The sequence below is a fragment of the Abramis brama genome, assembly GCF_963993115.1.
Source record: "Abramis brama genome assembly, chromosome: 3".
Taxonomy (NCBI): domain Eukaryota; kingdom Metazoa; phylum Chordata; class Actinopteri; order Cypriniformes; family Leuciscidae; genus Abramis; species Abramis brama.
The window spans coordinates 11,095,698-11,123,675 of record NC_139965.1 but is presented as its reverse complement, the minus strand read 5'-3'; the positions used below and the strand labels follow the sequence as shown (position 1 = coordinate 11,123,675).

Here is a 27,978-nt window from a genome sequence, read left to right as displayed (position 1 = left end):
TGTAGCTCAAAAAGCATTATGCTAGCAACACCAAGGTCATGGGTTCGATTCCCATGGAATGCTTGAACTTATATATATATATATATAAAAAAAAAAAAAATGTATGCAATGTAAGCTGCTTTGGATAAAGTCATCTGCCAAATTAACAGCCATCTACTCTGCCTGAGGTGAACAAAACATAATTAACTGAGCCAAACAGATGGTGTGCAGATTTATTTAAAATAAAAGAAAAAATGAAGATGCATAGTAAAACAAATCAAGACTCAAGGTTAATAATACAGACAGGATATATCAAAACAATTTTCAAACATGTTACACCAGACAATTTGCTGTGCATTTGCCAGCTTCTTTTAGAATAAAAGAAAACAGAGTTCTGATTTCATTGATTCATCATGACTCCATTCCTCTGTGACTATATATTGGTATATGGCATAACCTCATCAGGCTTAACTGTAAAACACAAACACAAACACACATTAACCTTGCAGTGTAAATGAAGACACATATACATTTATTGTTTTTACATAAAGTTCATCATAATGACTACAGACTAATGGCTGTAGAACAATTTTCTCCTTTACTATCTGAGAAATGCTACAGAAGCATTTTACTTTACTACTTCCATGTAACTTATAAAATAATTCTGGCTAAATATATTTATAAATGTTCCCTTGTTTATTTATAAACAAATCTAAACCTTCTATAAGGACTGAACAATATATCGCAAATACATATTGTGACATGCATATTGCAATGGCTTGCAATAACTGAATGTTAAGTTAGGTAAAATCAAAACGTTAGCTTAATGCAGATAGCAGAGAACAGACTGGACACATGACTGTTACATCCGTGTGATATACATAATGTCAAAAATAGTTTAAAAACTCAATGCGGTACTCGCGCACACACAAAGCGGTTTCTCGGACAGCGCAAAATCCCGAATTCAGTTCTCTTCCACAGCTCATATGGCCAAATACACAAAAAATTATGTCAAAAGGCCAGTCTTGGTGAGTATTCATGTGCTAAGTGAACAGACTGTTGAGAAAGAAAAACACGTGTGTATCAGTATACTGGATCCATGCATTAGGTCTTAAAGTGACTGCAGCCTATAAACCTGCTGTTGACTGTGTCATTAATGTTAATCAAACAACAAAAAACAAAGAGAAAATCACAGCCCTGGTGGACTCGTAGAACAAATGCACACACAAACCTGAGATACTGTATTGTTTGTTAATAAAACTGACAGAGCATTCAACAAATTCAAGTCACACTGAAATTCAACAGTCACACTGAAATTCAACAGTCACACTGAAAGAAAGGAGATCTCACCATGAGCTCTGTAGCATTTGACAGCCAATATGATGGACACGAGCAGAAACATGAAGGCTGCCAGTAGAGAACTGAGAAGTTTGGGGACTGAGATTGAAGCTTCTGGAAAAACAAACTGACAAAGTTATACTCAAGCAAGAAAACAAAGCATTGCACTCTTATGCATTTACAAATATGCACTGATGCATTTTCACCTCTGACTGAGATCCAACTGCGGGGTGACTGTCCTCTCTCTGTTTTACAGTAGTAGAAACCCTCATGTGACTTTGAGACAGTAGTGATGCTCATCTCTCCTGTCGTCTGATTCTGGATCAGTGATCCGTCTTTATAGAAATCAGCGCTGAGGATCGGGGAGTTTGTAGATCGATGTAAACAGTGTAGAGTCAGAGTCTCTCCCTCAATCACAGGATCAACAGAACTCTCCAGAATCACCTCACCGTCTACAAACACAAGAAATGTATGTAAGCTGTAAAATTGTGAACTATCTTTGGAATATGCTGATAAAATCAACGAAAACATGAGAACAAACAAACAAATGCTTTTTTTTATTTTTTATTCTATAGTTCAACAAAAGAGAAAAAAGATGCACTCACATAAAATAATTTATGAACAGGTGCATATAAAGTGTAAAAACACAAAATGCATATTTAAAAACACTTTATAAAATAGAGAGTTTCAGTCCTTGATTCTGATTGGCTAAGCTGTGTTCGAAGCCATTGTAAATTACAATACAAACATAAATAAATAAAATCAATATTTTTATGGACTATGCCATAAAAAGAGTGTTCGGCGTCTTGCCTAACAGTGTCCCTTAGCTGTTCTAAATTCACTGTAAACCACGGCTTCACAGGGCTTGTTGCTTTACTCTATAACACCTCTAGCCTGGAAATCCAGACCTAAATCTGAAAGATTAATGGTCTGCCATTGACTAATTAAAATCGGCCAGCTTGAGGGGCGGCACCAAGCATGCATTTGAAAATCTCACTGCACGCAATAGGATAACACTACGACCAATCACAAAAAGCCTCATACGCTTAGCTACCAGCGGAGGTAACTGGTAGATTAGACTCTTGCCGTATCCGGTCGGCAAAACAGCAAAAACACCCTTCTTGCAAAGGAACGATTCGAGCGCCGTCTTCTGTTCCTCTTTTAGATAAAAAGCCAAGTCTAACTCGTTCATTGTAGCGGCCAAAGCCGTTTCAAACAACTGGTGTTCATCCGTAACCATCTTGCAATGTTTACTAATAGGCTTGTTCGACATGCAGCTCTGCGCAGACCGATCGGCGGCTGACTTGAAGCAGTGCATGCCGGTTAGAAATTTTGTCCGACTTGATACAGTGCCGACGCCACGTGACTGTGACGTATGCCATCAAAGTAGCGCGAGAGCGATTCGACCGTAGCCTGAGAACTCAGCCAGCCCAGCTTCTCAAGAGCGGCTGCACAAGCTCTGATGACGACACAGCTGTTCCACGATTGGCCGGATTCACTATGCCATAAAAAGAGTGTTCGGCGTCTTGCCTAACAGTGTCCCTTAGCTGTTCTAAATTCACTGTAAACCACGGCTTCACAGGGCTTGTTGCTTTACTTGTTGCGTTTGCAGCTCCTCCCCGCCTGTACGTGGCTACTCTCGCCGATCGGTTACATCCAGCCGCAGCCAATGTCGAACACACCTAAAGACTTCATCACATTGCTGTCATCATCTGTTTAGCTCGCCTCTGGCCCGCCTATATCAGATAACCTGATGTGATTGGTGCAGCTCGGATACAAGTGCATATTTAATGAGCATCATTACTCGACGCCAGAGTAAACTCGCTGAGCAAATTCAACTTGTGCTCTCGCGAGAACTCTGGATTTCCATGGTATAACACCTCAAGAACAGAGCACAAAAAAGACCAAAAAAAAAAATAGACAAAAGAACAAATCAAAACCATGAGCTTTCACCTGGTTTGTGGTTAGGGAGTGAATGTACATTTCTGTTATTTATTTGTTACTCTTTGACAGGCTTAGTAAGAATTTAACTACCAGATAGACTAAACTTTTGTTTGTTATTTTGGCATTGCCCCCTTCTGAAGTCTTTGTTTCCTTCCTAAAGACCTATTCGCACTGGATTAGTATTATCTGGGGACCACATGTGATTTAGAAATTACCCACCCACATCTGAATTTTGTGTGGCGCATTCGCACTGGATAAGCGAAGCCTGTGATTTTACTCAAATTTACTGACTTATCTCCCGGATATGATGTCAATAGGCTATTGCTTGAAAATGTCTTGCCGTTATAGGTCTAGCTGTATGATATAACAAACAGAAGAATGTTCCTTACTGCATGCTGCTATATGTCATTCATCTCCATCAAATCATTCTTTTTGTTTTTGCTCTTCTGATGGTTTTCAGCTTTCTCTTTCTGCAAATTGTATAGTTGTATGGTGTATAGCGATAAGACCCAGCACCCAAAATACTATCAAAACACTCCAACGCAGCCTCCATTCTTCGCAAAAGATGGATAAAAAAAGCGCACAGAAAACAAAAACCTTGAAAAAATTATATACGACCCCACCAAATCACAGAGAGGCCAATTTGCACGGGACTAATATTATCACAGGACCTCGGTGTTTGGCGAAATATGGTAGGTCATTTATGGAAATATGGTAGGGGAACCTCCGCAATAACAAATGACTAGAGGTCACCAGGTAATACTTATCCTGTGCGAATAGGGCTTAAGTTGTACTCTGTAAGTAAACTGTTATATGTTAAGAGCCTTTGAATAAAGGTGTTAAAAAGGATCTTGTTGTTGTGGTGCTGTGGCAGGACCCAAACAAATGCTCTTCAAAACATTAATTTTGTTATGTTTTGCAAAGAAAAGAACCCTAGACACTCATAGGATATAACAATTGTCAGAAAACATCACCTGTACTTGTGTAACACTGATATTAGAGTATGTGGAAAATGATGGTTTCCCAATGCATATTCAGCTGCATAGTTTCTATGTGTGAAGGTCACAAACTACATGGAGATTATTTCTTAGTTCCAAAAACAAGAGGAGCTTCTTCAAAACAGATCTATTCTCCATTGCATTTACAGAATTAAAGTGGTCACAACTTGACCTTTTCCTTTTTATTTTAATCAATGAATAATGCTTGAAAGTGGAGATATGCCTTCTGACTGCCTCCTCTAAAGGACATTTATCTTGACTCTGTCTGACCGAGGGCAAACTACAGTATAACATCCAAGCTTTCACAATACACTGGTTACAAGTCATCTTTTGATAACATGAAGAGAAGGCCAACTAGAATGAACTGAAAATGTCTTGAGGACATAGGCTAAGTCTACCTGTCCTGCACATTGAGACTTTGAGTGTACTTTCTGTGAACTAAAATAGCCTCATATTCTCTGTCACAGTTTCACCATCGCTGATTGGACCAACACAAACATCTGTTTGCAAAATGTTATCTAGAACATAAACTGAGTTGGAACATGATAGTAGTGTGTGCTACTATTTCAGTGAAAAGCAGTAAAAACATAAAGGCAAACTAAGCACACACTTGCCTGGTTATCTAATGTCTTTGTGGACTCATGATTGTCAAAGTGAGGAAAAGATAAACTCACTCACCTGATACTGTCAGTGTAACTCCATCACTGATCTCTGAGTTCTGTAGGGTTTCAGTCAGAGTTCCTCTGCAGCTGTACAGACCAGCATGAGACGGATCCACAGATGTGATTATATAGATCTGGTCTGTTCTTCTGCGGTTATCTTGATCTTTATACCAGCTGTACCTCCAGACTCCTGTCTCCTGTATGTCACATGTGAGAGTGACTCTCTCTCCTCTGAACACACGAACATCAGGCTTCACCTTCACTACAGGTTTGGGTCTCTCTGTGAAATGAGCAAACACACATTTCACATGTCTGAAAGTCATTAAAACTCAAAATATAGAAAGATTACTTACCTCTCACTGTTATCTTAACATGACTGAGGTCTGTGTAGTATTCTCCTCGCTGTGCTCTACACCCGTATGTTCCTCCATCAGAGACGCTCACAGAACTGATTGTTTTAATTCCTGCATAATCACTGGAGTTTGAGTCTTTCCTCCAGAGAAACGTCCATCCAGTTGAGCTTCCCAAGTCACAGCTGAGAGTAACTGTGTCTCCAGTGAACACTGAACTCTGGGGCTTTACAGTCAGAAACGGCTGCGGTTTATCTACACAGTGAAACAACATTGAGTGCATCTCTCACAAACACAGGCATTATGTTCCATATTTGTCAGTTTGTCTGAAAATGTTTTCTTTTAAATATAAAAGTGTTGTTCCACTTTTACTAATAGCACCCAACGAAAAAAGCCAAAATAACGAATAATGATAATAATGATTTGCATTGACATTTATTTGTTTAGTGGATGCTTTTATCCCAAGTACTTTCTGAGTATGTTTCCTAAATACCACCTCCACCCTCCATTATTCAAACCAAAAGATAGTGCCAGACCAAACTTACATTTTTGTTTGTGCCAACAAATGACATGTCAGACCACTCAAAGAGAGATATGGAGATATAGTGCTTAGAATTTACCAATGACTTAAATGGTTCCTTGACTATGATTTCACTTTTTTAACTTTAGTTAAGCCCCGATCACACCTAACGCGTTTTTCAGGTTCGAAAACGCGAGGCACACAGCACGGCCAATCGGCCGATCACACAGACCTGGTAGTGTGCTGTGTTTTTTATGTTGCTAAGTAACCAGGGAGTCAGCTGTCCTGTCAGTCTAATCATGGGCACTCTTAAAAATTATTATTTTTTTTTTTTTAAAAGGCGCATCTCACTGCAAAAAAAAAAAAAAAAACGTGTTAGGTGTGATCACCTTAGTGTGCAATGCTGCTGTTTGAGCATAAACAACATCTGCAAAGTTACAATAATTGCAAATAATGCAAAGGGACATATTTTCTTTTACAGAAATCAATTTTAAGGACTACGACTGGTAGGAATTACAACAAGCTTCTTCCTGGGTTGGTGACATCACGAACCCTAAAGTTCAGTAGCCCCACCCATTGGTTTGAGCACAACAAGTAGTAGTAGGTAAATAACAGACATGAGGCTAACACTGGATCAAGCAACTAAGCAATAACCATGCCTTTGATGAGTGCAACATGTTGTGCAGAGCCATGTGGAAAAACACAGCTGCAAGATTTGCAGAGAGCCTGAGAAAAAAAAAAAAAAACTATGCTGTGCCTTCTATATTGGATCCGACAGGAACTGCGCAACATGCGAGTCATTTTTTTTTACTTTTTTAAAGTTTAAAGTTTAAAAAGTTTCTAATATGTTATTTAAACTGTGGTTAAATTATATATAGAAAGCAATCAAATCACGCTCACTTTACAATCGCTGGAACTGTCAATCAAACAGCACGAGTGTTCTGGACTCTCGCCAAAACTCCCGTTTGAATCAACAAATCTCTTATTTACATTGTGTTTGCACTGTTAGTTATGATGAAAGCATTCGTTAGTGTGCAGATATGACAAGATCGCTGCATTCATGCGCTCAACATGTCTGTGATCGGCTACAATGCTCATCCACTGCAACCTTTCATGCCAAGATCTACATATGATGCTATAATCAACACTTTCCACGATTCATAAACCTATAAACTAGGTCAGCCAGAACCGGGAGCACTTCTTGTACTCGTTGTTACATCATAAGAAGAATGGCATCTGCACTAGTCTTTCTGTTTATTCCGATGTTTACTGTAGACAGCCGGATTCTGGCCGTGTCCAGATCAGACCTGAGCCTAGACACCACCACAACGCAGCAGAGATTGTGTCAACTAGACTCTCCCATTTGAAGACACGACAGCCAGTGGCACTGATCCTCAACAAACCCGTCTCCATACCAGCGTGATGACTCCGATCTTCAACCAGGTGAAACTGGAAAAATATTCTGAATGTTCCAATCCAATCTGACTTCTGACCTATAATGGTCCCTGAATCATAATACACTGTTTGTTCGTTGACCAAAGGAGAACTGGCCCCCGACTGAGCCTGGTTTCTCCCAAGGTTTTTTTTTTTTCCTCCATTCTGTCACCTGATAGCTTTGGTTCCTTGCCACTGTCACCTTTTGCTTTTGGCTTGCTTATGGGGACATTTAACATTCAACAATATTATTGATCTGCCTGCATTGACACCATTATATGAGAACTGAACTGAGCTGGACGATGACATCACTGTTTTCTCCAGAGTGGCTATATATGAACTAAATTAATAACTTTACAACAAAAATGAACCATCACTGAACTTACGTAAGCTTGACTATGTCACTATTTTCTTCTAGATATGCTGTACAGTGAAATAAACTTTGTTGCATTATTTTCCTGTTATCACTGTAAAGCTGCTTTGAAACAATATGTATTATAAAAAGCGCTATATAAATAAAGGTGACTTGACTTGACTTGAGAACTGTAATAGTAAAAATGTACTAAACGTTTTCGAGAGAATTCCACATAATACTTAGCTATTTCCATATGCAAAGATGTAAGCCAATCACAGCAGTGGCCGTTTACACTGAATGCTCACAGCAGACAAATGCAAAACAGAGCATTCAAATCAGAGGGCTAAAATCAGGATAGGAAAAATGCCTTTTATTATTAAATTATTACAATTTTGATGTAAAAATCATAATAGTGATGCAAGTGTACCCCAGGAAACACTATAAAATAATAAAATAACGCAGTTCATGATCCCTTCAATTATAGGTCTTTTCGCACACAAATGGGATACGAGAAACTTTTAATAAAAAACAAACAAACCTTAGAATTGTATTTATTTATTTATTTATTTATTTATTTATTTATTTATTTATTTATTTAATATGTGACAATATATTTACTTATACAGCGGGGGAAATAAGTATTGAACATGTCATCATTTTTCTCAGTACATATATTTCCAAAGGTGCTATTGACATGAAATTTTCACCAGATGTTGGTAACAACCCAAGTAAGCCATACATACAAAGAAACAAACAAAAATAAGTTCAGAAATTAAGTTATGTGTAATAATGTGAAATGACACAGGGAAAAAGTATTGAACACATGAAGAAAGGGAGGTGCAAAAAGGCATGGAAAGCCAAGACAACTGCTGAAAACTTACAGTAATTAAAAGCAATCCAGCCCCCTGTCAGTGGAAATTAATAACAGCTAGTTCAGTCCCAAATGTTGGCCTACAAAAAGGTCTCATTGCCAAGGTGTCACACAAGACACATCTCATGATGGGTAAAAGCAAAGAGCTGTCTCAAGACCTTCGCAACCTAATTGTTGCAAAACATAATGATGACATTGGTTATAGGCGCCATTCTAAGCTTCTGAATGGTCCAGTGAGCACTTCTGGGGCCATAATACGGAAGTGGAAAGACAATTTCACCATAAATTTGTCTCGACCAGTGCTCCTCGCAAGATTTCTGACAGAGGAGTGAAAAGAATAATCAGAAGAGTTGTCCAAGAGCCAACACCAAGTTGCATGGTGTTTTTAGGGTAATGTGCACTGCCATTTCTCCTCCAAATATGGTGTGTATTATGGCATCCAAACAGTTCAATTTTGCTCTCATGTGACGACACTATATTCTCCCAGTATTTCACTGGCTTTTCCAAATGTTGTGCAGCAAACTTTAAATGAGCTTCAACATGCTTTTTTTTTTCAGTAATGGAATCTTTTACATTATTACACATAACTTAATTTCTGAACTTATTTTTGTTTGTTTCTTTGAATGTATGGCTTACCTGGGTTGTTACCAACATCTGGTGAAAATTTCATGTCACTAGCACCTTTGGAAATATATTTACTGAGAAAAATGACGACGTGTTCAATACTTATTTCCCCCGCTGTATATCATAATGTATGTAATTTTATACTCAGTAATACATCATAATTGTCACATTCACCGTCTGTCTTTGTCCTGTTCACTACAGTTCCCAGAAGCCTCCTTGTCTATACACCTGAACTCACTCCCTCTATTACCCACCTGTTCACCGTTATCATCATCTGCATCACCTGTCTTGTGTTCATCTGTGTCTGTATTTAGTTCCAATCCTCACTCATGTCTTAGTTGGTTATTGTTTGTGCACCAGCACATTGTTTCTTGTTTGTTTGGAGTTACGTCCTATTAAAGAACCTTTGTTATTTTTGTACTTTGCTTGGCTTGTCTTCTTCCTTTACCCGGACCTTACAGAATAACCGACCACATCATGAGCTGGGAGCTCGCTGGACAGATCGCGGCTTTGGCTCGGGATGGCCGCGATCTGTTGCAATTTGCCATTCCAGCCGAGCCTGCACTTCACGCCAGTCCAGCCGAGCCTGCACTTCACGCCAGTCCAGCCGAGCCTGCACTTCACGCCAGTCCAGCCGCGCTTGCACTTCACGCCAGTCCAGCCGAGACTGCACTTCACGCCAGTCCAGCCGAGCCCGCACTTCACGCCAGTCCAGCCGAGCCCGCACTTCACGCCAGATCTGCCGAAGCCAAGGCAGTTCGCGACATGCCCGCCGTGCCTGAGACTGAGAGCGTCATGCCCGCCGAGCCTGAGCCAGTTGTTGGCCCAGAGCAGCCAGATCCAGTTCAGAGTCCAGTTCCGAGTCCAGCCGAGCCCGCACTTCACGCCAGATCTGCCGAAGCCAAGGCAGTTCGCGTCATGCCCGCCGAGCCTGAGACAGTCGTTGGCCCAGAAGAGCCAGATCCAGTTCCGAGTCCAGCCGAGCCCGTACTTCACGCCCGATCTGCCGAAGCCAAGGCAGTTCGCGTCATGCCCGCCGAGCCTGAGACAGTTGTTGGCCCAGAGAGGCCAGATCCAGTTCCGAGTCCAGTTCCGAGTCCAGCCGAGCCCGCACTTCACGCCAGATCTGCCGAAGCCAAGGCAGTTCGCATAATGCCCGCCGAGCCTGAGACAGTTGTTGGCCCAGAGGAGCCAGATCCAGTTCCGAGTCCAGTTCCGAGTCCAGATGTCGCCTGCCCTGTCGAGCGAGAGCCAGTCTTCGAGCAAGAGCCAGAGCCAGTCTTCCCAAAGGCGTCTTCGCCGCTGGTCCTGCCCAGCTCAAAGACTTCTTCACCCCTGGTCCTGTCCAGCCCAGAGCCGCCTTCGCCCCCCGTCTCATCCAGCCTTGAACCAGAGCCTGATAATTTCCCCAAGAATTTTTTTTGGGGGGGGGGCTATAAGTCCTCTGGGGGGACCGTGGAGGCCTCACCGACACGGTTCCCAATGCCGTCCTGCCCACCTGAAGGGTCTTCTCCGCCATGGCCGCCCGAAGGGTCCTCACCGCCATGGTCACCTGAAGGGTCTTCACCGCCATGGCCGCCCGAAGGGTCTTCTCCGCCATGGTCACCTGAAGGGTCTTCACCGCCATGGCCGCCCGAAGGGTCTTCTCCGCCATGGTCACCTGAAGGGTCTTCACCGCCATGGCCGCCTGAAGGGTCTTCTCCGCCATGGTCACCTGAAGGGTCTTCACCGCCATGGCCGCCCGAAGGGTCTTCTCCGCCATGGTCACCTGAAGGGTCTTCACCGCCATGGCCGTCCGAAGGGCCTGCTTCGCCATGGCCACCTCCTTATCCTGCACCACCGTGGCAGCGATACCATGCTGGAGTCTCCTGTCTGTCATCTCTGTTCACCCTTCGGTCACAGACTCCAGGATGCCCACCCTCCCTCCCGTGTTCTGCCTTCTACGGCGCGGGTTGCGCCTAGCGGGAGGGGGGAGCAATGTCACATTCACCGTCTGTCTTTGTCCTGTTCACTACAGTTCCCAGAATCCTCCTTGTCTCCACACCTGAACTCACTCCCTCTATTACCCACCTGTTCACCGTTATCATCATCTGCATCACCTGTCTTGTGTTCATCTGTGTCTGTATTTAGTTCCCCTCCTCACTCATGTCTTAGTCGGTTATTGTTTGTGCACCAGCACACTGTTTCTTGTTTGTTTGGAGTTACCTCCTATTAAAGAACCTTTGTTATTTTTGTACTTTGCTTGGCTTGTCTTCTTCCTTTACCGGACCTTACAATAATATCTAGATGTATATGTGATCAGATATAGTACTGTATGTGTAATGTATTGCATATATTACTCATGCAGCATAAACACACAGACATATATAGCTTGTGTGTATATATATATATATATATATATATATATATATATATATATATATATATATATATATATATATAATTTCTGCTCATATATATATATATATATATTATTTCCATAAGACCTGTCTGATTGTTTACTTTGCTGGATATAGCAAATAATGACAAAATGAACGTGTTAAACAAGATAAATGGCGTATGTTTAATGCCACGATAATGTATGTGTGTGTGTTTGTGTGAATTAAAACCACTGAAATTACATGTCAAAAGGTAACTAAAGCCTAAAACAACTTTTTTTAGTTAATGATCTGTAAGAATGGTGCTTTATTAGTGCTGTTCATTGATTCAGAATTTTTTTTTTACATTTGGGTATAAAGTGTTTAAATTCTACAATATATGGTGTAAAAACGTCTGAGTGCTGCCCTCTTCGGGTTGAACGGTTGCTACTGCAGTTGAATTTTGAAACTATTGGAAGTTGTGGTGCCGCGTGACATAAGCAGGCACCAGTTCGTCCTTGGAAGCCCCTGGTATAAAAACATTTTGTTCCATCAAAACCGTAGTGAGTCAGGAGTTGGAATTGCGAGTATTGAAAACAGTCAGGATGGATAGCGTATATTAGCATCTAGTTAGAATAGCATTTATATAGTTATTTAGATTATTTCGTGTAGCCTTGGTAAAATGGACTTCTCTACACAGCTTGTGCTGAAAAGCGACGCAGTGCCAAACGCTGCTCCTCCTGCATGGACTCCACCACCACAGCGGCGTCTTGAAGTGAGTGAGCATATATTTTTAGTCACAATTTATGTTCCTTCCTATTAGGCTAAAGTTAATCCTCTGGGGTTGACAAACACGCCAAACAATAAACCACTGTGCTTTTGTAAAATAAAGAAAACAGGGTATGCTTTCTGCCTCTCCATCTCGATGAACTTAACATCTCTAAACTTAAACAAAACTCAGCGAATACTAGACACACAGGCATAAGCAATATATCTTTATAAACATTTAAGTCTCTGCTATTAAATGATCTAATTCAAAATGAAAACAAATATTCTCTGTTTATGTAATCTGTATGAAAAGATAAAGATGTCAGTCGTTCTCATGGCAACTCATTATCTGCTAATGTGAACATGATTATTGAAAGCGGGTCTCAGGTGCACAAGGCTTTTTCAAATATTGCCAGTGGGTGGAGTTAGGCTCTGACCAGGGGTTGATTAACCTTTTAATTATCTTTAGTGGTGGAAAGTAGTCTACATTTTTGTAACATTTGTACTTAACAGTATAGACAAACAAAACCAAAGAAAAGCTTACCTTGTACTGTTAACATAACCATTTCACTGCACACTGATATGTTGTCAATAGGCTATTGCTTGGAAATGTCTTGCTGTTATAAGTCTAGCTGTATGATATAACAAACACAAGAATGTTCCTTACCGCATGCTGCTAATCATTCTTTTTGTTTTTGCTCTTCTGATGGTTTTCAGCTTTCTCTTTCTGCAAATTGTATAGTTGTATGGTGTATAGCGATATGACCCTAGCCATATCTTTCTCATTGAGACGTGGTCTGGGAACCACATGTTCATTTTCTCGTATTTGAGGCGTGGTTTACGAATGCCCAGAGATGTTTATTGGACGCTACGAATGTCTTTCAAATGCGCCTGTACGTAGCTCATAGCCAATCGTTTTAATTTTACCAGATGACGTATGTAGAGCGACAGAAATTCGACGAGGAAGAAGACGAAATACAGCGGGGGAAATAAGTATTGAACACATCGTCATTTTTCTCAATAAATATATTTCCAAAGGTGATATTGACATGAAATTTTCACCAGATGTTGGTAACAACCCAGGTAAGCCATACATACAAAGAAATAAACAAAAAAAGGTTCAGAAATTAAGTTATGTGTAATAATGTAAAATGACACAGGAAAAAAGTATTGAACACATGAAGAAAGGGAGGCGCAAAAAGGCATTGAAAGCCAAGACAACTGCTGAAAACTTACAGTAATTAAAAAGCAATCCAGCCCCCTGTCAGTGGAAATTAATAACAGCTGGTTCAGTCCCAAATGATGGCCTACAAAAAGGTCTCATTGCCAAGGTGTCACACAAGACACATCTCATGATGGGTAAAAGCAAAGAGCTGTCTCAAGACCTTCGCAACCTAATTGTTGCAAAACATAATGATGGCATTGGTTATAGGCGCCATTCTAAGCTTCTGAATGGTCCAGTGAGCACTTTTGGGGCCATAATACGGAAGTGGAAAGACAATAATTTCACCATAAATTTGCCTCGACCAGTGCTCCTCGCAAGATTTCTGATAGAGGAGTGAAAAGAATAATCAGAAGAGTTGTCCAAGAGCCAAGGATCACTTGTGGAGAGCTTCAAAAAGACCTGCAGATAGTAGGTACTGTTGTCTCAAAGAAAACAGTAAGTAATGCACTCCACCACCATGGCCTGTATGCACGCTCACCACGCAAGATTCCATTACTGAAAAAAAAAGCATGTTGAAGCTCATTTAAAGTTTGCTGCACAACATTTGGAAAAGCCAGTGAAATACTGGGAGAATATAGTGTCGTCACATGAGAGCAAAATTGAACTGTTTGGATGCCATAATACACACCATATTTGGAGGAGAAATGGCAGTGCACATTACCCTAAAAACAACATACAACTTGGTGTTGGCTCTTGGACAACTCTTCTGATTATTCTTTTCACTCCTCTGTCAGAAATCTTGCGAGGAGCACTGGTCGAGACAAATTTCAATGAGCACCCCAGAAGTGCTCACTGGACCATTCAGAAGCTTAGAATGGCGCCTATAACCAATGCCATCATTATGTTTTGCAACAATTAGGTTGCGAAGGTCTTGAGACAGCTCTTTGCTTTTACCCATCATGAGATGTGTCTTGTGTGACACCTTGGCAATGAGACCTTTTTGTAGGCCAACATTTGGGACTGAACTAGCAAGTTTTCAGCAGTTGTCTTGGCTTTCCATGCCTTTTTGCACCTCCCTTTCTTCATGTGTTCAATACTTTTTCCCTGTGTCATTTCACATTATTACACATAACTTAATTTCTGAACTTATTTTTGTTTGTTTCTTTGTATGCATGGCTTACTTGGGTTGTTACCAACATCTGGTGAAAATTTCATGTCACTAGCACCTTTGGAAATATATTTACTGAGAAAAATGATGACGTGTTCAATACTTATTTCCCCCGCTGTAAACTTGCGTTCTAAACTACTTAGAACACTATCTAAGGCTGCATCGAAAGGTAACTTCGCTTCTGCTGCCATGTTAGATCCATAGATATAAACAAACTGCTTTGGTGTGTCGCATAGACGTCGTCATCGTCTTGCTGCTCCCTCCCCGTTCTGTGATTGGTTCCCTCGCTGAGGCGAAAATCTAGTCAGTGGAATCCAGGCTGCCTAGCAGCGTGAATAAAATCGCACTGCGCTCAAGGCAGCATGGGGGAATCCAGGCTAATATCACCCAGCACCCAAAATCAAAACCCTCCAACGCAGCCTCCATTTTTCGCAAAAGATGGATAAAAAAGCGCACAGGAAACAAAAACCTTGAAAAAATGATATACGACCCCACCAAATCACAGAGATGCCGATTCGCACAGGACTAATATTATCACAGGATCTCGGTGTTCGGCAAAATATGGTAGGTCATTTGTGAGGGAATTTTTACTTTAACAATTACAGACATGGCCAGGTAATTATCCCGTGTGAATAGGGCTTAAGTTGTACTCTGTAAGTAAACTGTTATATGTTAAAGAGCCTTTGAATAAAGTTAAAAAGGATCTTCTTGTTGTGGTGCTGTGGCAGGACCCATACAAATGCTCTTCAAAACATTAATTTTGTTATGTTTTGCTAAGAAAAGAACCCTAGACACTCATAGGACATGACAATAGTCAGAAAACATCACCTGTATTTGTGTAACACATATATTAGAGTATGTGGAAAATGATGGTTCCCCAATGCATGTTCAGCTGCATAGTTTCTATGTGTGAAGGTCACAAACTACATGGAGATTATTTTTTATTTCAAAAAACAAGAGGAGCATCTTCAAAACAGGTCTATTCTCCATTGCATTTACAGAATTAAAGTGGTCACAACTTGACCTTTTCCTTTTTATTTTAATCAATGAATAATGCTTGAAAGTGGAGATATGCCTTCTGACTGCCTCCTCTAAAGGACATTTATCTTGACTCTGTCTGACCGAGGGCAAACTACAGTATAACATCCAAGCTTTCACAATACACTGGTAACAAGTCATCTTTTGATAACATGAGGAGAAGGCCAACTAGAATGAACTGAAAATGTCTTGAGGACATAGGCTAAGTCTACCTGTCCTGCACATCGAGACTTTGAGTGTACTTTCTGTGAACTAAAATAGCCTCATATTCTCTGTCACAGTGTCACCATCGCTGATTGGACCAACACAAACATCTGTTTGCAAAATGTTATCCAGAACATAAACTGAGTTGGAACATGATAGTAGTGTGTGCTACTATTTCAGTGAAAAGCAGTAAAAACATAAAGACACACTAAGCACACACTTGCCTGGTTATCTAATGTCTTTGTGGACTCATGATTCTCAAAGTGAGGAAAAGATAAACTCACTCACCTGATACTGTCAGTGTAACTCCATCACTGATCTCTGAGTACTGTGGGGTTTCAGTCTGAGTTCCTCTACAGCTGTACAGACCAGCATGAGACGGATCCACAGATGTGATTATATAGATCTGGTCTGTTCTTCTGCTGTGATCTTGATCTTTATACCAGCTGTACCTCCAGACTCCTGTCTCCTGTATGTCACATGTGAGAGTGACTCTCTCTCCTCTGAACACACGAACATCAGGCTTCACCTTCACTACAGGTTTGGGTCTCTCTGTGAAATGAGCAAACACACATTTCACATGTCTGAAAGTAATTAAAACTCAAAATATAGAAAGATTACTTACCTCTCACTGTTATCTTACATTACATATACATTTATTTGTTTAGTGGATGCTTTTATCACAAGTACTTTCTGAGTGTGTTTCCTAAATACCACCTCCACCCTCCATTATTCAAACCAAAAGATAGTGCCAGACCAAATTCACATTTTTGTTTGTGCCAACAAATTATATTTCAGACCACTCAAAGAGAGATATGGAGATATAGTGCTTAGAATTTACCAATGACTTAAAGGGTTCCTTGACTATGATTTCACTTTTTTAACTTTAGTTAAGCACCGATCACACAGCACAGCCAATCGACCGATCACACAGAACTGGTAGTGTGCTGTGTTTTTTATGTTGCTAAGTAACCAGGGAGTCAGTTGTCCTGTCAGTCTAATCATGAGCACTCTTAAAAAAAAAGAAAAGAAAAAAAAAGGTGCATCTCACTGCAAAAATAAAACGCTTTAGGTGTGATCGGGGCCTTAGTGTGCAATGCTGCTGTTTGAGCATAAACAACATCTGCAAAGTTACAAAGCTCAAATAATGCAAAGGGACATATTTTCTTTTACAGAAATCAATTTTAAGGACTACGACTGGTAGGAATTACAACAAGCTTCTTCCTGGGTTGGTGACATCACGAACCCTAAAGTTCAGTAGCCCCACCCATTGGTTTGAGCACAACAAGTAGTAGTAGGTAAATAACAGACATGAGGCTAACACTGGATCAAGCAACTAAGCAATAACCATGCCTTTGATGAGTGCAACATGTTGTGCAGAGCCATGTGGAAAAACACAGCTGCAAGATTTGCAGAGAGCCTGAGAAAAAAAAAAAAAAACTATGCTGTGCCTTCTATATTGGATCCGACAGGAACTGCGCAACATGCAAGTCATTTTTTTTTACTTTTTTAAAGTTTAAAAAGTTTCTAATATGTTATTTAAACTGTGGTTAAATTATATATAGAAAGCAATCAAATCACGCTCACTTTACAATCACTGGAACTGTCAATCAAACAGCACGAGTGTTCTGGACTCTCGCCAAAACTCTCGTTTGAATCAACAAATCTCTTATTTACATTGTGTTTGCACTGTTAGTTATGATGAAAGCATTCGTTAGTGTGCAGATATGACAAGATCGCTGCATTCATGCGCTCAACATCTCTGTGATCGGCTACAATGCTCATCCACTGCAACCTTTCATGCCAAGATCTACATATGATGCTATAATCAACACTTTCCACGATTCATAAACCTATAAACTAGGTCAGCCAGAACCGGGAGCACTTCTTATAACACCCGTTGTTACATCATAAGAAGAATGGCATCTGCGCTAGTCTTTCTGTTTATTCCGATGTTTACTGTAGACAGCCGGATTCTGGCCGTGTCCAGATCAGACCTGAGCCTAGACACCACCACAACGCAGCAGAGATTGTGTCAACTAGACTCTCCCATTTGAAGACACGACAGCCAGTGGCACTGATCCTCAACAAACCCGTCTCCATACCAGTGTGATGACTCCGATCTTCAACCAGGTGGAACTGGAAAAATATTCTGAATGTTCGAATCCAATCTGACTTCTGACCTATAATGGTCCCTGAATCATAATACACTGTTTGTTCGTTGACCAAAGGAGAACTGGCCCCCGACTGAGCCTGGTTTCTCCCAAGGTTTTTTTTTTTCCTCCATTCTGTCACCTGATAGCTTTGGTTCCTTGCCACTGTCACCTTTTGCTTTTGGCTTGCTTATGGGGACATTTAACATTCAACAGTATTATTGATCTGCCTGCATTGACACCATTATATGAGAACTGAACTGAGCTGGACGATGACATCACTGTTTTCTCCAGAGTGGCTATATATGAACTAAATTAATAACTTTACAACAAAAATGAACCATCACTGAACTTACGTAAGCTTGACTATGTCACTATTTTCTTCTAGATATGCTGTACAGTGAAATAAACTTTGTTGCATTATTTTCCTGTTATCACTGTAAAGCTGCTTTGAAACAATATGTATTATAAAAAGCGCTATATAAATAAAGGTGACTTGACTTGACTTGAGAACTGTAATAGTAAAAATGTACTAAACGTTTTCGAGAGAATTCCACATAATACTTAGCTATTTCCATATGCAAAGATGTAAGCCAATCACAGCAGTGGGCGTTTACACTGAATGCTCACAGCAGACACGCCCCTTAAAACAGAGCATTCAAATCAGAGGGCTAAAATCAGGATAGGAAAAATGCCTTTTATTATTAAATTATTACAATTTTGATGTAAAAATCATGGTAGTGATGCAAGTTTACCCCAGGAAACATCATAAAATAATAAAATAATGCAGTTCATGATCCCTTCAATTATAGGTCTTTTCGCACACAAATGGGATACGAGAAACTTTTAATAAAAACCAAACAAACCTTAGAATTGTATTTATTTATTTATTTATTTATTTAATATGTGTCAATATATTTACTTATATATCATAATGTATGTAATTGTATACTCAGTAATACATCATAATATATAGATGTATGTGATCAGATATAGTACTGTATGTGTAATGTATTGCATATATTACTCATGCAGCATAAACACACAGACATATATAGCTTGTATATATATATATATATATATATATATATATATATTTCTGCTCATATATATATTATTTCCATACGACCTGTCTGATTGTTTACTTTGCTGGATATAGCAAATAATGACAAAACGAACGTGTTAAACAAGATAAATGGCGTATGTTTAATGCCACGATAATGTATGTGTGTGTGTTTGTGTGAATTAAAACCACTGAAATTACATGTCAAAAGGTAACTTAAGCCTAAAACAACTTTTTTAGTTAATGATCTGTAAGAATGGTGCTTTATTAGTGCTGTTCATTGATTCAAGTAATTTTTTTGACATTTGGGTATAAAGTGTTTAAATTCTACAATATATGGTGTAAAAACGTCTGAGTGATGCCCTCTTCAGGTTGAACGGTTGCTACTGCAGTTGAATTTTGAATCTATTGGAAGTTGTGGTGCCGCGTGACATAAGCAGGCACCAGTTCGTCCTTGGAAGCCCCTGGTATAAAAACATCTTGTTCCATCAAAATCGTAAGAGTCAGGAGTTGGAATTGCGAGTATTGAAAACAGTCAGGATGGATAGCGTATATTAGCATCTAGTTAGAATAGCACTTATATAGTTATTTAGATTATTTCGTGTAGCCTTGGTAAAATGGGCTTCTCTACACAGCTTGTGCTGAAAAGCGACGCAGTGCCAAACGCTGCTCCTCCTGCATGGACTCCACCACCACAGCGGCGTCTTGAAGTGAGTGAGCATATATTTTAAGTCACAATTTATGTTCCTTCCTATTAGGCTAAAGTTAATCCTCTGGGGTTGACAAACGCGCCAAATAATAAACCACTGTGCTTTTGTAAAATAAAGAAAACAGGGTATGCTTTCTGCCTCTCCATCTCGATGATCTTTTTTTCAGAAGCACATCTCTAAACTTAAACAAAACTCAGCGAATACTAGTCACACAGGCATAAGCAATATATCTTTATAAATATTTAAGTCTCTGCTATTAAATGATCTAATTCAAAATGAAAACAAATATTCTCTGTTTATGTAATCTGTATGAAAAGATAAAGATGTCAGTCGTTCTCATGGCAACTCATTATCTGCTAATGTGAACATGATTATTGAAAGCGGGTCTCAGGTGCACAAGGCTTTTTCAAATATTGCCAGTGGGTGGAGTTAGGCTCTGACCAGGGGTTGATTAACCTTTTAATTATCTTTAGTGGTGGAAAGTAGTCTACATTTTTGTAACATTTGTACTTAACAGTATAGACAAACAAAACCAAAGAAAAGCTTACCTTGTACTGTTAACATAACCATTTCACTGCACACTGATATGTTGTCAATAGGCTATTGCTTGGAAATGTCTTGCTGTTATAAGTCTAGCTGTATGATATAACAAACACAAGAATGTTCCTTACCGCATGCTGCTAATCATTCTTTTTGTTTTTGCTCTTCTGATGGTTTTCAGCTTTCTCTTTCTGCAAATTGTATAGTTGTATGGTGTATAGCGATATGACCCTAGCCTGGCTAACGTCAGACCTCTTTCTCATTGAGACGTGGTCTGGGAACCACATGTTCATTTTCTCGTATTTGAGGCGTGGTTTACGAATGCCCAGAGCCGTTTATTGGACGCTACGAATGTCTTTCAAATGTTCCTGTACGTAGCTCATAGCCAATCGTTTTAATTTTACCAGATGACGTATGTAGAGCGACAGAAATTCGACGAGGAAGAAGATGAAATAAACTTGCGTTCTAAACTACTTAGAACACTATCTAAGGCCGCATCGAAAGGTAACTTCGCTTCTGCTGCCATGTTAGATCCATAGATATAAACAAACTGCTTTGGTGTGTCGCATAGACGTCGTCATCGTCTTGCTGCTCCCTCCCCATTCTGTGATTGGTTCCCTCGCTGAGGCGAAAATCTAGTCCATGGAATCCAGGCTGCCTAGCAGTGTGAATAAAATCGCACTGCGCTCAAGGCAGCATGGGGGAACCCAGGCTAATATCACCCAGCACCCAAAATCAAAACCCTCCAACGCAGCCTCCATTTTTTGCAAAAGATGGATAAAAAAGCGCACAGGAAACAAAAACCTTGAAAAAATGATATACGACCCCACCAAATCACAGAGATGCCGATTCGCGCAGGACTAATATTATCACAGGATCTCGGTGTTCGGCGAAATATGGTAGGTCATTTGCGAGGGAATTTTTACTTTAACAATTACAGACATGGCCAGGTAATTATCCCGTGTGAATAGGGCTTAAGCTGTACTCTGTAAACTGTTATATGTTAAGAGCCTTAGTAAATAAAGATGTTAAAAAGGATCTTCTTGTTGTGGTGCTGTGGCAGGACCCAGACAAATGCTCTTCAAAACATTCATTTTGTTATGTTCTGCTAAGAAAATAACCCTAGATACTCATAGGACATGACAATAGTCAGAAAACATCACCTGTATTTGTGTAACACTGATATTAGAGTATGTGGAAAATGATGGTTTTCCAATGCATATTCAGCTGCATAGTTTCTATGTGTGAAGGTCACAAACTACATGGAGATTATTTCTTAGTTCCAAAAACAAGAGGAGCTTCTTCAAAACAGATCTATTCTCCATTGCATTTATAGAATTAAAGTGGTCACAACTTGACCTTTTCCTTTTTATTTTAATCAGTGATTAATGCTTGAAAGAGGAGATACGCCTTCTGACTGCCTCCTCTAAAGGACATTTATCTTGACTCTGTCTGACCGAGGGCAAACTACAGTATAACATCCAAGCTTTCACAATACACTGGTTACAAGTCATCTTTTGATAACATGAGGAGAAGGCCAACTAGAATGAACTGAAAATGTCTTGAGGACATAGGCTAAGTCTACCTGTCCTGCACATTGAGACTTTGAGTGTACTTTGTGTGAACTAAAATAGCCTCATATTCTCTGTCACAGTGTCACCATCGCTCGATTGGACCAACACAAACATCTGTTTGCAAAATGTTATTTAGAACATAAACTGAATTGGAACATGATAGTAGTGTGTGCTACTATTTCAGTGAAAAGCAGTAAAAACATAAAGACAAACTAAGCACACACTTGCCTGGTTATCTAATGTCTTTGTGGACTCATGATTGTCACAGTGAGGAAAAGATAAACTCACTCACCTGATACTGTCAGTGTAACTCCATCACTGATCTCTGAGTTCTGTAGGGTTTCAGTCAGAGTTCCTCTGCAGCTGTACAGACCAGCATGAGACGGATCCACAGATGTGATTATATAGATCTGGTCTGTTCTTCTGCTGTGATCTTGATCTTTATACCAGCTGTACCTCCAGACTCCTGTCTCCTGTATGTCACATGTGAGAGTGACTCTCTCTCCTCTGAACACACGAACATCAGGCTTCACCTTCACTACAGGTTTGGGTCTCTCTGTGAAATGAGCAAACACACATTTCACATGTCTGGAAGTAATTAAAACACAAAATATAGAAAGATTACTTACCTCTCACTGTTATCTTTATTGCATTACTGAAGTGTGTGTAGTATTCTCCTTGCTGTGCTGTACACTCGTATGTTGCTCCATCAGAGACGCTCACAGAACTGATTGTTTTAGTTCCTGCATAATCACTGGATTCCCAGTTTGAGTCTTTCCACCAGAGAAACGTCCATCCAGTTGAGCTTCCCACGTCACAGCTGAGAGTAACTGTGTCTCCAGTGAACACTGAACTCTGGGGCTTTACAGTCAGAAACGGCTGCGGTTTATCTACACAGTGAAACAACATTGAGTGTATCTCTCACAAACACAGGCATTATGTTCCATATTTGTCAGTTTGTCTGAAAATGTTTTCTTTTAAATATAAAAGTGTTGTTCCACTTTTACTAATAGCACCCAACGAAAAAAGACAAAATAACGAATAATGATAATAATGATTTGCATTGACATTTATTTGTTTAGTGGATGCTTTTATCCCAAGTACTTTCTGAGTGTGTTTCCTAAACATATCACCTCCACCCTCCATTATTCAAACCAAAAGATAGAGCCAGACCAAACTCACATTTTTGTTTGTGCCAACAAATGACATGTCAGACCACTCAAAGAGAGATATGGAGATATAGTGCTTAGAATTTACCAATGACTTAAAGGGTTCCTTGACTATGATTTCACTTTTTTAACTTTATTTAAGCCCCAATCACACCTAACGCGTTTTTCAGGTTCGAATCACACAGACCTGGCAGTGTGCTGTGTTTTTTATGTTGCTAAGTAACCAGGGAGTCAGCATTCCTGTCAGTCTAATCATGAGCGCTCTAACAAAAAAAAAAAAAAAAACGCGATGACTTTGGGCACTTTTTTCGCTCGAAGTTGCTTTTTTTCTTTCAACTGCAAAAACGCGGGGCGCAGCAGGCGGTAAAACGCAAGGCGACTGGGGCGCATAAACAGCACGCAGAACGCTCACTGCCATAGGAAAACAATTGAAAAAAGGCGATGATGATGTGTACATGTCTAAGCAAAATCACCAGTGCAGTGACCAAATTATATATAGAAAGCAATCAAAGCACGCTCACTTTACAATCGCTGGACTGTCAATCAAACAGCACGAGTGTTCTGGACTCTCGCCAAAACTCTCGTTTGAATCAACAAATCTCTTATTTACATTGTGTTTGCACTGTTAGTTATGATGAAAGCATTTGTTAGTGTGCAGATATGATGTGTAGAAAAGGCCCCAAAGTTATATTAGCGTTGCTATTATGTAATACAGTTGACCATTTTGTGAGTTATGTTTTATGTTTACTGCCGTTTTTTCAGTGCTTGTAATAGGAGAGCGGACGCGCGCGCTGGTTTGTATATTGTATGTGACGTCACGCAGTTAGTATGCAGTATGAAAGATGGTCGGTTGTCAAAGTTAGTATGCAGTACGATAGCGATCGTCAGTCAGTTGGATTCTCATTGTGAGTGACATTTTTCCTCAGAGTGTGCGTGAATGAGGAAAAAAACACACTCAAATTACACACTGAGAATTACAGACACAAGAAAGCGGAAAGAATAAACAGAATAATAAGAACTATCTCTCAGCTCGTCATTTCATACTCTGGAATATTTGGCCTTAAGTGGTGTTCTGGCCGGCACTCCTGAGTGAACCTGGTGATAAACCCAGAATTAGCACCTAGACTGAGCGTCTACCCATTATCTTCACTTCATGATGAGTTCACTGCATTCATGCGCTCAACATGTCTGTGATCGGCTACAATGCTCACCCACTGCAACCTTTCATACCACAATCTAAATATGATGCTATAATCAACACTTTCCATGATTCATAAACCTAGGTCAGCCAGAACCGGGAGCACTTCTTATAACACCCAATGTACTCGTTGTTACATCATAAGAAGAATGGCATCTGCGCTAATCTTTCTGTTTATTCCGATGTTTACTGTAGACAGCTGGATTCTGGTCTTATCCAGATCAGACCTGAGCCTAGACACGACCTCAACGCAGCAGAGATTGTGTCAACTAGACTCTCCCATGTGAAGACACGACAGCCAGTGGCACTGATCCTCAACAAGCCCGTCTCCATACCAGCGTGATGACTCCGATCTTCAACCAGATGGAACTGGATAAATATTCTGAATGTTCCAATCCAATCTGACTTCTGACCTATAATGGTCCCTGATTCATAATACATTGTTCGTTCGTTGACCAAAGGAGAACTGGCCCCCGACTGAGCCTGGTTTCTCCCAAGGTTTTTTTTAATCTGTATGAAAAGATAAAGATGTCAACTCTTTGGCAACTCATTATCTGCTTATGCGAACATGATTATTGAAAGCGGGTCTCAAGTGCACAAGGCTTTTTCAAATATTGCCAGTGGGTGGAGTTAGGCTCTGACCAGGGGTTGAGTAACCCTTTAATTATCTTTAGTAGTGGAAAGTAGTCTACATTTTTGTAGCATTTGTACTTAACAGTATAGACAAACAAAACCAAAGAAAAGCTTACCTTGTACTGTTAACATAACCATTTCACTGCACTCTGAGTACTCTATATTGTAGAACATTATTCTGGTTGCAAAACACCCATAAAGTCCTTCATCAGAGGCTTGAACATTGATTAATTCATAATGATTTATGCCATAATGCCACATGGTCTTGATGAACCAGGAAAACGTCCATCCAGTCGAGATTCCCAGATCACATGTGAAAGTTACTGTGTCTCCCATGAACACAGATCTCTGGGGATATACAATTAGATGTGGTACTGGTCTATCTGAAGAATATAATGATTAAGAGTTAATATACAGACGGAAGTAATGTCTGTAATTGCTCATGTTATCATGGTCACGTGTCATGTATTGTTTTATAAAGAACAAATATGCAACTCACATTGAGTGTGTCCAGAATGGATATTTGAAGTCAGCGCTAAAAAACCCAAAAAGAAACAAAGAGGGAGAGAATTAGAGAGAGAGAACACATTATAGATGCTGCTTTTAAAAAAAAAATAAGGCATATAATTGTATGGCATCCATTTGCATGTCATTCTAAACATTTATAAGAAAATTCCACATTCACATAAATGTATTTCAGAAAAACAAACATTAATTCATATGCATATAGGGTGATATGGCCAGCAGCCATTTCACCCTGTAGCCCACTAAAGCTCAGCAGGGTTGAGTCTGGTCAGTATCTGGATGGGAGACTCCTGAGAAAACCAGGTTGCTGCTGGAGGAGGTGTTAGTGACGCCAACAGGGGGCGCTCATCCTGTGGTCTGTGTGGGTCCTAACGCCACAGTGTAGTGATCGGGACACTATAGGCTACGGTCAAAGAGCACCGTCCTTTGGATGAGACATAAAACCGAGGTCCTGACTCCCTGTGGTCATTAAAAATCCCATGGCACTTTTTGTAAAGAGTAGGGGTGGAACCAAGGTGTCCTGGCCTCATTCCACCCATTGGCCCCTATCAATCACGTCCTCCTAATAATCCCCATCCACTGAATTGGCTCATCACTCTCTCTCCTCTCCACCTATAGCTGGTGTGTGTGTGTGTGTGTGTGTGTGTGTGTGTGTGTGTGCGCGCACTGGCGCCATTGTACTGTGGCTGCCGTCGCATCATCCAAGTGGATGCTCACACTGGTGGTGGTTGAGGAGAGATTCCCTGATATGATTGTAAAACGCTTCGGGTGTACATTAGTACGTATGAAAGCGCTATATAAATGCCTCATTCATTCATTCTGTAGTTTGTGTTACGGCTGTGACGAGATCTCGCAAGTCAGTTGGATAACTGTTGCTACAATTCCATCCAGCTCATCCAACACGAGCTCGTACATAGTGCAGCAGGAATCAGAGTTCACGGATCACGTGACGAAAGTAAGATATGTGTCAAAAATATTGATTTTCTGATAGATATCGATATTGAAATATCTGAAACTCTTCCACAAGATACACAATACCCGCTGCTCTTTCTCACTCTCTAATCTCTCCGACAGCGAGTTGACACACAATCCCGTCCCTTTTGTTCGGTAGTAGGACTGAAAAGGTTGGACTGTAATAGGTGATGGTTTATTATGTAGCTTTCTTCAATGGGGTGTTGCCTGTTGGTCAGAACACACTGGATTCGATCAGTTCCAGGCAAAGGAGGTTTATTGTTGACAATCTTTGGCTGTACACAAGTACATTTACACCTTAATAGTGTGTTTACAAAGGGAAAGGAATAAAGATAGTATATATTAACAAATGTCTTGTGTATTATTACACAAACATTATCTCCACAAAGCTACCAAATCTCTCAAATAAAGAGATTATCAAGTTCAATTGTAGAATAAAATAAAGAAATCAACGGCACATAATCAGAAACATCGCATTCATAAAAACAATTGCAGACAATAACTGAAGAATAATTAATTGAGAATAGGTCAAATGAAAGAAAGAGGCTTGTGGAATTAGACAAACATCAGATTCAGAATGTAAATAATAACCAAGTCTCTAAGTCTCTAATAACCAGAGCTCTAAGTTCCCAAAAAAATAAAAAAAATTAGAGTTGGAATCACCACTGACAATTTAGTCAATGCAAAAATCGGTAGGACTGAAATCAGGAAACCTTCAAACAAGTATTCTGAATTACCTAAAATTAACAAACAAAAAGGGGAAAAATGTACCTGATTTCAGTTTAAACATGAAAGAAACAAGTAAATTATCAGATGCTGATGCGGCAAAAAGATGGACAACAAATCACCTTCTCAACCAAAGCAACAAATCTGCTTAGACCACCACACAGCGAATCACAACCACCCAACTAAACATTTCCAACTCCGTCAATTGACAAATCATTGCTTAAAGAGGTTTTTACAAACATCATAAGTAGACCTCATATTTTGATAAGCAACTTATGATTGCTGAAAGCTCAAGAGTCAAACAGTTGAACTGTAAACACTGAAGATGTACAAGCTGACACACACATTATAAACATAATTCTTCTGCCAAATAGAAAAAGAGCAGCATCAATGAGTTAAAATACATATCAAAACCTGATATTTGCTCTAATGCATAATAAATGAGAAAATAATACTCACAGAGCATCAGAAGAAGTGAACTGAGCTCCATACTGATCTATAAATGACACGCTGTCAAACACAAAGTCTGTTTTAAAGAAAGTTATTTCCTGTACTCAAGAGAGAAGGCGAAGAAAAAAATCTCACCCAATAGCCTGACAACGACATTTCACCATTCATTAACACCAGAAACAACACACAAAAAAGTAAATAAATACATGAATAAATATCTTGGCTATAGAGAAGTGCATAATTTATAATAAATTTTGACTTAAAAATCACACATTGCCAGTGGATTGGTAATTGGGATTTATAAATGATTTCCTTAAGACTCATTTATGCCTTTTTCCTGTTTGAATAACTCTATTTGGATAATTCATGATGAATAATTGTGATCACTCCTGCTTGTGTTTGGAGCTTTTTGACAAAATAAAGGGGTGCAAAAATCAGTGCTGAATCACCCATGCAGTAACAACATTGATGACCTGAAATAAGTCAATAA

General features: G+C 39.9%; 1 protein-coding gene across 1 annotated transcript; it reads right to left on the bottom strand.

Annotated features, from left to right (window-relative positions):
- Positions 1-198: 198 nt before the first annotated feature.
- LOC311079888 (B-cell receptor CD22-like) lies at positions 199-24,515 on the bottom strand (the record flags this gene model as incomplete). Its single annotated transcript, XM_084109610.1, has 9 exons — positions 199-450; positions 1,330-1,431; positions 1,524-1,769; positions 4,938-5,201; positions 5,275-5,526; positions 16,064-16,327; positions 22,108-22,371; positions 22,445-22,705; positions 24,410-24,515. 9 exons carry the CDS (start codon positions 24,513-24,515, stop codon positions 413-415), a joined length of 1,797 nt encoding a protein of 598 aa, XP_083965736.1. The 3' UTR covers positions 199-412.
- Positions 24,516-27,978: the final 3,463 nt, after the last annotated feature.